Genomic DNA, 13779 nt, shown 5'->3' on the forward strand with positions numbered 1-13779 from the left:
ATTGCTGCTACCCAGAGACATATTGTTAATCTGTTAATATTTTGATGTACACACATAATCCTTTCTGGACTGAATTAGTATAATTCTATTGAATTCTTAAAATACCATGTAATTATTTTGGGTTACAGCTGGAAGGGATTTCACTTGGGTTTCAGATTTGTAACTCTCTTGGAGGTGTTTAGATAAACGGCCAAAAAATACATTGTTGCTCCTATGAGAACAAAAATGGTGAATAGTATTATTATTTAAAACCTTGAGTTTATATGATTAGACTTGGACAGAGCACATTTAGACTATTAAGATGTGTTCTTTTTGTTCCTTTCTCACTGTTGTCAAATTATCCTTTCACAAAATCTTTTCCTTTGTAGCTCTGTATCACTTGGGTATCTGCCACATCACTGTTGATGTCATCTTGGATGTCATGAGGATGCAGCCGTTGGCATTGCAGCCCACACACTGGGCAGTCCCCAGGATTGCTTAATGATGCTGGAGAATTCTCTGGATAAAGATCTACGCTTCATCTGTCAGGTGCTCTTGACAATATCATAAAAGGCAATATTTCCATTGTGTTTTATGTGTAACGGCTCTTTTCTATCTCTGAGTGACTCCCCAAGGGCTTTGATGATGGGGGAAGAGGAGGAAGGTGCTACCTCATTCTGGGTCTTTCCATTCTGATGGATCAGTCTCACTGGAATCCAGATGCTTCCAGTCACTGATTCCCTTGGCAATGTTGCTATCACCACCAGATTTTCTGAAGGCAGGCCCAGGGGCTGATTTGGGAGCCAGTGCGGATGTGGTATCCACTTCCCCATTAGCACACATAAGATGCACAACTTTGATTTTCTTGGGGTTGAACTTAAGTGTCATGATAAAGATGGTTAGTGTCAGATGAACCTGGATGCTAGACCTTTGAAGAATGTTATACCTTTGTTTCCTCCAAGCCAAAAGCTGAGAGTCAGACATTGTTAATGAAACAATTCAATTGGGTCTTTCATACAGAGTACATCCTGGTGTAGTGGAAATAGCGTGAACTGAAAATTAGAAAACCTGGATTCTATCTGGGTCCTTTATTCCATAATGAGCATTTATCCTTGAGCCTGTTACTTAAATTGTCTGAGTCTCAGTTTGCTCATCTGTCAAATAGGGGTGACAATATCGGCCATGACTACTTTACAGGATTATTCAGAAGATGAAGATGAGGTAGCAGATGAGCCTCTTTTGAAAAATTATAATGCATTATGTAAGATGACCTTATTAACTACAAAATAACACGAAAACAGTAATAATAACTCCTGGAAAGATTTGCAGTTAGAAATGCAAGTAGGTTTATATGTAAGTGCTCTAATCATCTGAATCTATGCAGCTTATTGCTGTGTATACCATAACAAATCAGCCTTTTATTCATTAGATTAAGCAAACCTTCCAAGTCCTTTTACTTATTAATTTAACATTTTTTGATCAGTTTTAGGTTTACAGAAAAAACATGAGTGAAAATCACAGAGTTCTTATCTATGTCATATATCTCCATATATCCCCTCCTAACCACATTTCTCCCCCTTATTATTAACATCTTGCATTAGTGTGGTACATCTATTTCAATCGATGAGGCAATATAGATACATTATTTAACTAAAATCCATAGTTTGCATTAGAGTTCACTCTTGGTGTTGTACATTCTATGGGTTTTGATAAATGTATAATGACATGTATTCACCATTATAGTATCATTCAGGACAGTTTCGCTGCCCTAAAAATCCTCTGTGCTCTGCCTTTTCATCCCTCCCTCCCTCTCCTCTAACCCCTGGCAGCCACTGCTTTTTTGCTGTCTCCATAGTTTTTCTTTTCCAGCATGTCATATAGTTGGAATCGTACGGTATGTAGCCTTTTCATATTGGCTTCTTTCCCTCAGTAATATACACTTAAGGCTCCTCCATGTGTTTTCATGGCTTGATAGCTCATTTCTTGTTATCACTGAACAATATTCCATTGTCTGTATATACCATAGTTTATTTATCCGTTCACCTTCTGAAGGACATCTTTTTTGCCTCCAAGTTTTGGAAATTATGAATAAAGCTGCTCTAAACATCTGTGTGCAGGTTTTTGTGTGGCTGTGAGTCTTCAGCTCCTTTGGGTAAATACTAAGAAGAGTGATGGCTGGATCACATAGTAAGAGTATATTTAGTTTTGTAAGAAACTGACAAACTCTTCCAAAGTGGTTGTACCATTTTGCATCCTCACCAGTGTTTGGTGTTGTCAGTGTTTTGGGTTTTGACCACTCTAGTAAGTGTGTAGTGGTGTCTCATGGTTGTTTTAATTTGCAATTTCCTAATGACATGTGGTGTCCAGCATCTTTTCATATGCTTATTTTCCATCTGTAAATCTTCTTTTGTGAGGTGTCTGTTCAGATCTTTTGCCCACTTTTCAAATCGAGTTGTTTGTTTTCCTATTGTTGAGTTTTAAGAGTTCTTTTTATATTTTGGATACCAGTCCTTTTTCTGGTATATATTTTGCACAGATTTTCTCCCAGTCTGAGGCTTGTCTTTGCATTCTCTTAATACTTTTTTGTCTTTAATTATTTAACCTCAACTTCACTGTCCAACTATCTTAAAGTACTATTAATATTCAGGTTAACTGCTGTTTTATCAGGGTTGAAAACCCTACTGGTCCATTGCTATTGACCATTGACCTATTTTGCGGTCAGTTGCATTTGTAGCTGGGATCAAGTCACTGAGCCCATCAGCAGCTCAACCTCAAACCTCACGTTCTTAACCGGGATCATCGCTGCTACCATCTGAGAGTCAGCCTGTGGCCCGTCCAAGTTGGCTGGGTCTTGCTGAGTTGACTGGAGCTGCCGACATTTTTGCTGACTGGAGTCATGCTATCTTTGCCAGTTTGCTGGAATAGACACAGGCACCGATTGGGTCATGCTGAAGACATTCCTGTCTTGTGAAGCAAGTCTGTTTGTATTTTAAGTTTGCCAGGACTAATGAATTAAAACATTTGGACTCTCCACAACTTGCTGTTTATCAATGCCTCTGACAGGAGGAGGGTTTTCTTTTGCTCTTGCTTTTTCTAGAAGCATGACAACATCCTGGCTATTGGAGAGGCAAGGAAAGGAGAGAGGGGTTGTGGAGGGAAGCAGAACAGGGAGGCCCCGTGGGACGCTGGGGTCTGGGGGAGAGCAGGTAGCAGCGAGCTGCCCTGACAGCTGTCATTGCTCCTCAGATTGTCAGTGGCTGCTATGTAGCAGGTGCAGCCTGCTCTCTTGCTAAGTCTTTACTCCACAAAGGCAACGACTGGCCAAGGCAGTGGCTGGCCCTGGATTACACAAGTGCAGACACTCAACCAAGTGAGGTAAGGCAACAGGTGTGAAAACCGAACTAAACGCTCGGAGCACCAGCAACTTAACCAAAGCTCTGTTACAGCCGAGAGGAGGAACCAGTGGTCCATTTCCCCAGGCGGTGTGATGAAAAGGCAAGTTGGTTGAGGGGCTCTTATGGTCCACACCGTGTGGGACTCAAAACCCACCCCTCTTCTTCGCTGCCATCCTTTTGGAGGCAGACAGATGTTCTTGGTGGTGTGGAGGGGAGGGGCTGTAATTAGCTGTGTTTATCAATTCCATTTCCTGTTGCTGGAAACGATACCAGAGATCTCTGTACAAAATCCTGGAGGCAAATTTCCACCTCTTGTGCTTGCTTTCTTGGTGCAGGAAAGCGTTGGGAGATGTAGCCAAAAGAGGAGCCCAGCTTTTCATCCTTAGATGTTATCATAAAAGGGTTTGATGATGGTACAGTGCGTAACAATAAGAATTTTTCTTTTAGCTACAACTCTGAGGGGATTTTTATTGTTTGTTTTGTTAAATTTGAGACAGTCTGTTCTATTCCCTAGGAACAGGTGGCTAACAAGAAGGTTGATTCTAAGCAGACGAGACCACACAGAAATGTATGTCAGAGCTAAGATAAAACAAATCCTCAGTCTAGTAACAGCGATCTTATGTTACCGTTTTCTTACATTGAATGTTTCACGTTACTACTTTTTTCTAACTTAGAATGGCATGACTTGGAGTGCTTTATGGTTCATTCTATTTGTAGTGTTAAATGAATGGGCCAAATACGATTCTAACTGGGTAATAAACAGTTGCTGGTTTTTCTCCAAAACTATATTAGGTGTTTAATATAAACTTGTTCTCTTTTCATATACTGGGTAAGATGATTCCATATGTATGTGTGTCTAAATATATGTGTGTATATATGTGTGTGTATATATATATATGTGCATTTGCTTTGGCTCTATTAATAATAGTAAAAACAAAATTCAATGTTCTAGACACTATTTTTAGATAGAGAAAAGTTATGGGAAAAAGCCTGAAACCTTGCGATGAGAAAATCTCCTGTGAAAGCAGTTCCCAGAATCCTGCTAAGGATGGCTAAAGAGATGATTTATATTTTGCCATTTTTAGAGATGTTTTCCTTAAAATATCATTCAGAGTTTTTGATTTACTGATTCCATGAGAAGGAAAGTAGAGGGTTTAGGGGAACAGCACTAAAAATAGAAAAGTTAAATATATGTATTTAAATAATAAAGATGTCATGTATTTATAACAATATCTTTTTCTAGTCCCATTGGACAAAAATATCAAATATCTTAGTTAAAATGTATTTGGGCTAAATTCTCTTATTATAACAAAGGTATATTTATGTATTTTTGCCCATCCCAATCCATCTTCTCTGTAGGATGTTTTTCCATTCATTTTATCTTAGTTTGTTAATTAAATGATAATTTAATGGGTGAGGTAGAACATCAATAGGATGTTTTTAAGTTTTGTCTTTTCTTGTATTATACGTTGTTAAGATGTACAAACTTGGAAATGTTTGCTAGATTTACAGGTAGTTGATCACACATTTAAAGCACATAATATTCATAATATAACTGTGGGATATTTTTAAATAATCTTTGGTATTCTTGAAATGATTCCATGATACTCATTCTTTACCACTCCCAGATCAATATCTCAGATCCAATCTAGGTTTATGAGTGTGAAAAGCTAGTCTAACCTGGAGCCATCTGATCGCCCATTAAGACTTCTCTATCCCCCTCAATTAAAAATAAAACACTATATAAGACCTTGAAGGGCCAAAGTTGGACTAGTCATTGTGAAGGGATACTAAAAAAGTGAGAGGGGGTGGAGATTTTGTTCCATCTTGTATATTTCATTCTAGATGTATATTTCTAAAGCAATTTTTTATAAGCCAGAAAAATAATTTTAAATGGGGTAGGCAAATACTTTCAATGTAGGGAAAGAAAGCTAGGAACTAGAAGTATCTTTAACATAAGAAATCAATGCTTACTTACTTTCTTCTCTAATTTCCAAGGGCCTCTGAATGTTCAAGGAATGACCTTGGGTAAAATGACAACAGCTCTCTCTCTTGTCCCTACAGCTGGAAGACCCAGGGGAAGGCCAAGGCGCAGGTGCCCACATGATCAGCACAGCCAGGGTACCTGCGGATAAGCCAGTACGCATCGCCTTCAGCCTTGATAATGCCTCAGGTATGCTCTGCTCCAAGGGAAAGGGCCACCTCCATGCCTGCCGCCTTTTTTACCATCATCTTTTCTAGTTTCACAAAGGGCATTTAAAAATGCATGCCTGGCACGACCTATGGGGAATGTGATCTTTCATCATGCATTGTTCAAGTGTGGCTTCTCAGTCCTTTGGTTGTTTTAGCACATTTCTTCTTCTTTTTTACTGTCCCCATTTTAGCTTTTTTTATTATAAAATTCATGGAGGTATGACAATTTCTAATGATAGCAAAGTATGTCATTGTTAAAACTGCACGAGGAAACATTTATTAAGAGTTGGCAGTTGGTTAGATAATATAAAAATATCACTGTCCCAGTTCCAGCAGCATTTCCTGAAGCCTGAGTTCCAAAAGCTGGTTTCTCACTGGTGCTCCCACACTTCCGGTGATAACAAACAGACTTCAGCCAGCGTAATGAATGGGACAGGTGAGGCGGACCCTCTCAAAATAGTAAGGTCTGAGGTGAGGCTGCCATACGTAGAGCTCCTCGTCATGGCTCCCCTCAATGACCTCTTAACACATATGTTGAGTTGCACCACCTTTGACAGGGGGCCTCAGGTGATGTGAGGTCACAGTGGTGAGGAATGGGGGCTTGGATCTCTGCCATTGGTGCCAGCCTTTGCTCTCAGTCTAGTGTCGTCTGTTAAAATCATATAATACATGCTCAAAAGCATTACCATTTAAACCTTGGGTCTTTTGAGGACAAATTCTATCTATCTATCTATTTATCTATCTGCCTATCTGTCTATCTCTTTATCTATCCATCCATCCATCCATCCATCCATCCATCCATCCATCCAACTATCTAGCTATCTAGCTATTTTTCTTCCTACAATGCCCGTGTAGTGGTAATGCTTTGAAAAGTAATAAGTGAAAAGAGACAGGTTCATCCCCAAAATAATGCAAAGTAAGGATCTGGACTCTGTGAAGTTTGATATTACACAGCCAATTCAGGCTTTACTATACCAAGTGATTATGGTGGTGACACATCTATCCCCTGGTTTCCTGGATGGTACACCCCCACTGGAGGATTTATTCTACAGTAGGAAGAAGTGAAGCCTTGGCTCTTCATCATCTGTTCTTCTAACACTGTTCCCGTGGCCTTCTGTTGTCTTATGTTCCCGCTCAGAGGTTGCCTTGAAAGATAGTGGTAAAGGGAAATCTCCCAATGGGCAAGCCAGTCCATCCCAACATAGAAATGACAACTAACATTAATTGCATTTCTCTTTTGTATTAGGCATCCACGTACATTATTTCTGATCTTTAAATTAACCATGCAATGTGGGCATTAGTATTCCCAGTTTACAGAGACAGAGATTGAGGTCCAGAGACTGCTCGTAAGTAACAAAGTTATGATTTAAATGTAGGTCTCTAGACTTGGCAATCCAAACTCTCTCCATTATCCCATACTGTTTCTCCAAGAAGGAAAAGAAAAACACCTCCTGTTTTTATGTATTTCATAAATGCAAGATTTTGAGGAATAGTGCTTGAGTGACTAGTTCTCAAGACAGACACATGTAAACCCAAAATCCGGGGAGAGAGAAGATATATAATTTTCTTGCTTGTGTTCATGTCCCACATGGGCAGAACAAGTCCTGTTACAATCAACGGCTTTTCAAAGAAAATTTCAGTCTATGAAGCTTGTTTATTTCAAACAATATTATTATATCATAATTTTGGATGGGACAAATAAAGGTACTGTTCCTTCATCTTTATTTTAAAAGAATTTATGTACAGAAAAGAGCCTTGGCGAGGTGAATCTTTATCTTTAGCCTGCCTGAATAGACTCTTCCTTGAAGTATAAGATGTATAACTTGTATTAATTTGCCATCCTCCTTTGAACTCTCTTGGCCCCTGACTGGGAGCTCCTGCATGTTATTCACTAATCAATTTAGATTGATTTGTTCTAGTCTCTTTCAAATGTCCCAAGAATGCCCACTTGTGAAATTCATGTTTTTTGATATAATAGCTTCAAAAAAGGGTTGTCATTTATTTCAAGTAATTCCTACCCTCTAGTTCTACAAAACCATGCTCAGGAAGCCTTATGAAGAATCTGCGAAAATTGAAAAAGTTTTTCTTATGATCAAAGTGTCCCCCTATCTCTAGAAAGGGCACTTAACTAGAGAGTGAAGACAGGAGCTGGGGTTCTGCGTTTCTCAACCTTTCTTAAAATAATCACCTGAGAGCACGCCTCAAAAACATATGTTCTAAGGCCCTCCTCCTGTATATTCTGATGAGGTAGGCCCAGATCGAGGCCCAGTGATCTGTATTTTTGCCTGCACATGCAGTGTGAGTGCACAGAAAGATGCTTTGCAAATATTTGGGGCCACTCCCTCTGAATTCTTGAGTAAGGAGCATGTGGAACGTCACACTGAGCAACACTTGCCATCACACACACTGTGCATACCTTTCGAATTCCAGTGCATTCCAGACCACACATTTAGGGGGGAAACACCCCAGACTTCCATAGTAAATGGGGAAACTAAGATGAACTTTTGGGGAGTAATTCCCTATTCGTGGATTTATTGTTGAGGAGTAAGCAGAGTTCATGAGAAGCGAGTCCTCTTTGCCTTTGAATGTTGACTTATTCATTTCTTATGAGCCTAATCCAGTGCTCATTCCTCCAGTTATGTTAGGACTTTTTTTGCATATTTTTCTGAGATGATTTGGTGTAGAGGTTAAGGACGTATAGCTTTGGAGTCAGCGAGGCGTAGTTTCTAGACCCATCTCCATCACTATTTGTATGATCTTGGGTAAGTCACTTAACTTTGCTGAACTTCAGTTTCCCGTAAGATGTGTATAGTAATAGTTCACAAAGTTGTTGTAAGAATTAAATAACACTATATAGGTAAAGCATTTGGCAAAGTGCTTGACACAAATTAAGTACTCTACTGGTCCCTATATTTAGGATAATTAATTCTGGAATATTAAGTAAAATATAAACTACTAAGCAGTTTTGCATCCCACCTACGTCTCACACTTCTACTTGATGTCAAGGTGGAGTTTATTGTATAACTAACTTGCAATTATTTAGGGACTAATTATCCAGTTGGTGGATTATGGTTATCTCTGCTTCACCTCTTATCAATTAGCTGAACTTTACTTAGTTTCTGTGCCTCCCACACTCTGCCAAAGGTGAGTGGGATGTGCATGATTCCTACTACGGGTTTTATAGGGCAAAGGGATTTGGGAAAAATTCTATGTCACCAGAGCAGATAGGAATAGCTTTTTGGAAGATATGAGAGTCAACCTGGGCTTGAAGGTGGGTAGGGCATTGAAAGGCAGTATAGGAGAGATGCCATTTCTGGGTACCAGGTACAAAAAAAGGGAGCTACACATCTTCTAACAATTCTTCCTTTTCCCTCCAAACAGAAAGCATGAACAAAACCCAAGAGTCAGGAAGAACATGATATATTCAGGAAATACTAAAACTCTTGTCAATTGGAGCCAAGGTCTGAACTGTGGAAGAGTAACATGCTGTTTATTGAGCCCTGCTTTGAGCTAGGCATTGTGCTGGCACCTATGCAGACTATCTGTTTAGACAGCAGTAGACTAGCGTTCCCAAGCCAATCTTGAAAGTTCAACAAAAGAGTCTGGATTTGATCAGAACCAATAGAGTGTCAAAAGTTCTTGAGCAAGGGAGTAATATGATGAAAACGGTAAATATTCAATTGGTGGAATAGTCCGGAATGTGGAGAGATGAGAGAATGGGAGAGGCTTTTTATATTGATATAGAAAAGAGGTGATGAGAGCCTGGATTAAAGAATGGAGTGGGATGATTGAATTCAAGTACATTTTGGAGGAAGGGTTGAAAGGACTTGGTGACAGACTGGCCCTGGTAGATGGGGAGTTGATCATTGTTCATTGATAGCAGAATGAGTGGCAAGACTCCAAATAGACCGTGGACCTCCAAGAGCTTAAATAAAGGAAGCAGGTTTTTAGGGGGAAAAACCCTTTAAAATACAGTCACCATTTCTGCCTATTATCAGAACCCTTCATTAAGTAACACTTAGCTAACTGCAGTTCCCAGAGGCAGCAATGCCTGTCTTGAATAAACTAATGGTATGATTGGCGTTACATCCAAACTGGGAATTCCAAAGAGTTAACTTTCTAAATTGAGACCTTCATGGAGTTAGTTTTCCCAATAGAAAACATACAGAAGAGAAAAGAGAATCCCACCTCTTGGGACAGAAAATCACTGGCCCTTCTCCAATTAGAGAGAATTTAATTTGGACTGACGTGAGGATTTCATGTTAATTACTTGAGAGTTTTCTTTATCTTCAACAGAGCTAAAATCTGGCACAGCTCTCATGTAAATTTAGACCTTGGCTTTGGGGTTCTTCTTCTTTTTTTTTTAAGTTTTCAGTTTTTATTTAGAAAGAGTCAAGGATACTGGTATCAACTCAAGCTGATAGCTTTCAACATTTTGTTTTTAAAAAATTCTTCCAAGCTATTAGGATTTTTCATATCTAGGCATGAATTAATTATATGACATTTAGTTAAAAAAAATCCAAGACCCATTCTGTTGGTGTCTCTTTTAAGTCATACCATTTTCTCCTTACATATCTGGGTGTTTCGTGTGGTGGTGGGAATTAGGTGTGGTAGCTGAAATAGCTACCTTAAAATCTAATTAAACCGGGTATTGTGTGAATGTCTTGTGCACACATACAAAACTGCCTTTCAGCAAAACTGTGATGCAGGTGAAGTGTCTCTTGATGTTGTCCTCTTCCTTCAACTTTTTCTACGCTTGGTAGCATTTCCGTCTCCCTCCTCAGGGTCCAAAATTTCCAGTACGCTCTTCTCTCCATGCTCTCAATCTGTGTTTATCTGTGTTTTCTGGAAAGACTGGGAAAAGCTCATTCACACTAAGCAGTAAATGAATATTGAGGTTTCCCTTTTTATCTCTCTTGGGGTGTTTTTTTTCCTATCCCCAGGGAATCAGTAGGCAATCAAGGGATAAAGTTCCCACTGGAATTTTACGAATGACCTTGGTAAGGACGGCATTTGGTAAAATGGCCTGGGTGAGCCTTTTGGAACTCTCTCAAGTCTCATTCTGTCCCAGTTCTGACCCTGCCTTTAAAGCTGCCTCCGTATGCAGTGGCAACAGTCAGTCAAAAAACCCTCACGGGTTGGGTAGGAGTGGGGCGGTCTCCTATGTTCACATCTTTTACAGAGCACAGAGTAACACAGAGTTGAAAACTGTGGTAGAAACTTAATTATCAAATGCTATGAAATCAATAATACAATATGTATAACCATTTTGAATTCTTTATTCTGATATCAGTGAAGATTCTTTGAGGTACAACTGGATTTATTGGTTGAAATCTGTTGCTTAAGATGGTAAAGAAAGGCCAGAAAGGAAGTGAATGCTTATTGAGCACCTGGGTGCTGTTCCTTGTATCATCTCATTAATTTGCCCTGGCAACAACTCTGCAGGAAGATGCTATTATACCCATTTTACAGATGTGGACCATTGACTAAGGGAGGTTAAGTAGCTTACCTCCAATCAAGCAGTTAATAAATAGTCAGAAAAGATTCAAAGCTGAGCCCTTGGGACTGTTTTTACTTTATTACCTATTTGGAGGTAGGGTCCATGTAATAAGAGAGAAGCATGAATGTTCCTGACAGCAAAGAGCTTCCCCATTGGTCATGTGAAATGATGGAAGAAGGTTAGTTCTGATATATTTTTGAAGAGTAGGGAAGAAGAAAAGGAGAGGTAAATTTTATTTGGTGGTGTGTTGAAGAATAAACTTCTAACAGGCTCTTTCTGAAGCAGACGTTTCTGGGCAAGTATGTTATAAGCAAAATAAGTAAAAATATTCTTACAAAAGGATGAATCGATAAGATTCACAAAATGATAGCTACAAAAATAGTGACTAGATGAATGTTTCTAACAAACATAAAACCTGTCTCTAAACAGAATCAGAGCTCCATACAGAGAAGTATCATTCAGTCTATTTGATGTATGATCTTGTTTGCCTGATAATTTTAGGTACTGGTTGAGGTAACATGGTGATTATTATTGATTATAAAGAACTGAAAATCTGCTAAGTATCATATCAAATCTCTACCAGTATCCATATTTGTATTTATATCCATATCCAAATCTGTGTCTATACTTTTAAATTTATGTGCCCTGAAAAATCCAATGTGTGTTAAAGAATTCACACGCTAATGCTTAATAAGCAGGAAGCAAAGTTTAAAAAAGCCTTTGATGTGTTTCAAAACAAACTGATGCTCTAACAAGAACCTAGGTATCTGGGAAGTTTTTAAAAGTTTTTTGATAAATTAGTATTAATCTCAATTTAGATTTAAAATGAAAGTACTCAAAGACCTTTCATGCGTAAGTTAAATTTTTTTGGACAATATTTCATATGGAAAGTGGTTGCTTTGATAGGGGAGTAAAAAAGAAATGCTTCTTAAATCTAGATTTAAATGAAGAGAGTAAACCCACAGGACTGGAGGTTATGGCCGCACCAGGGAAATCTCCCTTAACTGGCATGGGGAGAATTAAGTAATGAGAGTCAGCGATTTTCACCCTGCCTGTTCTCTTTGTATTATTCAGATGATGAAGAATAATACCCTCAACCTCTCCAATACACACATACTCACATATGCACACACAGGTGTCTTGTCTGCCTGTTACCCCATTGGTTGGGTTTACGGTGAAAAGGAACAGAAAGTAAACTCAGTTATATCAAGCATTCATTATTATCCCTGCTTATTTCCTTGGTGCCAGGCTTTAGGCTAAATGATTGGCATACACATTCCTTTACTAATAACAAGTTTCTGAGGCAAGGAATATCATGCCCATTTTGCAGAGGGGAAAACTGAGTCTCAAAGAGATTACACTGACTGTCCACATTCACCAATTAAAAAGAGGCCAATCTGAGATTTAAATGCAGGTCTGTCCCACTGAACGTGGCACTGACCCACTGTGTCTTTAGTGGTTAGGAGCCTTCACAGGCAAACAGTTCCCAGGAAAGTTTTCTGCATGAGCCTTGGCACTGTGGCCACTGCCCAAACTCACTTGCCCCTTAAGTATCAGTTTTTCTCTGGGTGTCCTGAAGGATGGTCTCCAGGACACCAGCACTCAGAGGTCATCCTGCAGGCAGGAACAACTACACAATTTGTGGAGGCATAGTGCAAAAAGTGTGGGGTTCCTTGTTAAAAAATTATTAAGAATTTCAAGGCAGTATAGGCAGAACATTAAATCAAGTGTGGCCTGTGTGAGCGAAGGGCTCTGTGTGTCTGCACAGGTGCATGCCCATGAGGCTGGTTCGGACTGCAGGACGTGTAGACAGATTGAATGGATTCTAGGCAGGACTACCTTTGGAGTTCCTGGTTGGGGAGTCGGGTGGGGCTTGGGAATGTCCTGTGATGTCACTTCTCCCTCTCTTGAAGTCTTCTCTGTGTGGACTTAGAGTTTCCCAGCTTAGACCCCAATTATGTCTAGGATGGAGAGCACAGTGGAAGGGGGAGAAAATTGACTCCAAAGTCGAGTCAAGATTTTGCCCAGAACACTGGTTCTCAAATGCTGGTTCACAGACCTATTCTGGCTTTGATGAAGTTTTTGCCTCTGTGATGTAAAACAAAAGAAATAAGGACGTGGCAGTGAGGTATTTTTGTGTGTTTTTGTCTATAAAGCTAAATTTATCCCATATAATGGATATTCTTTTCTAAGATCATGTTTGCCTAACGATTTTTTTGGTGTTAAAATGTTCTTGCTCTCAAAAAGAGATACTAATGATACATGGTAGTTGTTTCTGAATCACCTCCACTAGCTGAATAAAAAGTTGAATACTCTACGGCATGATTTCCAATGTTTTGGGGAAAATTTCACGGGCTCATGAAATATAAAAGTGTAGGAGCTCTTGGATCAGAAGGTGAGGGAGAGCAGCGTGGTATAGTGAAGAGCCCTGGGCTGGGAGCCCCCTTAGTCTTACGAGACTCGCTTCCCTTCTTGGGGGCCCTTGTCTTTCACTCTACATGGAAAGTTCTGGACCAGACGAGTGCGTAGCCCCTTCCAGCTCAGCATTCTCTGAGAACTCTGCCCACATAGCTCTCATTGCTCAATCACCGTGTGCATTTGGATTACAGACCCAACGGATCCCACTTATCCGATTCATGGAGAGACAATGTAAGGAAATCTGAAACAGAATAACCACAGAAACAACCCAACAGCTGCTCAATAGATGCAGAG

The 13779-nt window shown here is 39.6% G+C and overlaps 1 protein-coding gene across 4 annotated transcripts in view; it reads left to right on the forward strand.

Moving 5' to 3' along the window:
- The first annotated feature begins 422 nt into the window (after window positions 1-422).
- Window positions 423-13779, forward strand: part of MAP3K7CL (MAP3K7 C-terminal like) — a 36399-nt gene continuing 23042 nt past the window's right edge. The window contains exons 1-2 of one of the 4 annotated variants that reach the window (XM_046648250.1): window positions 423-528; window positions 5439-5547. In XM_046648250.1, the coding sequence (XP_046504206.1) occupies window positions 481-528; window positions 5439-5547 (157 nt within the window). In that variant the 5' untranslated portion in view covers window positions 423-480. Of the gene's footprint in view, window positions 529-3127; window positions 3355-3392; window positions 3475-3824; window positions 3943-5438; window positions 5548-13779 lie in introns of those variants that run through there. The other 3 variants (XM_046648251.1, XM_046648252.1, XM_046648253.1) reach the window with 3 other exon arrangements.

The sequence above is a fragment of the Equus quagga genome, chromosome 21 (assembly GCF_021613505.1).
Source record: "Equus quagga isolate Etosha38 chromosome 21, UCLA_HA_Equagga_1.0, whole genome shotgun sequence".
NCBI lineage: Eukaryota > Metazoa > Chordata > Mammalia > Perissodactyla > Equidae > Equus > Equus quagga.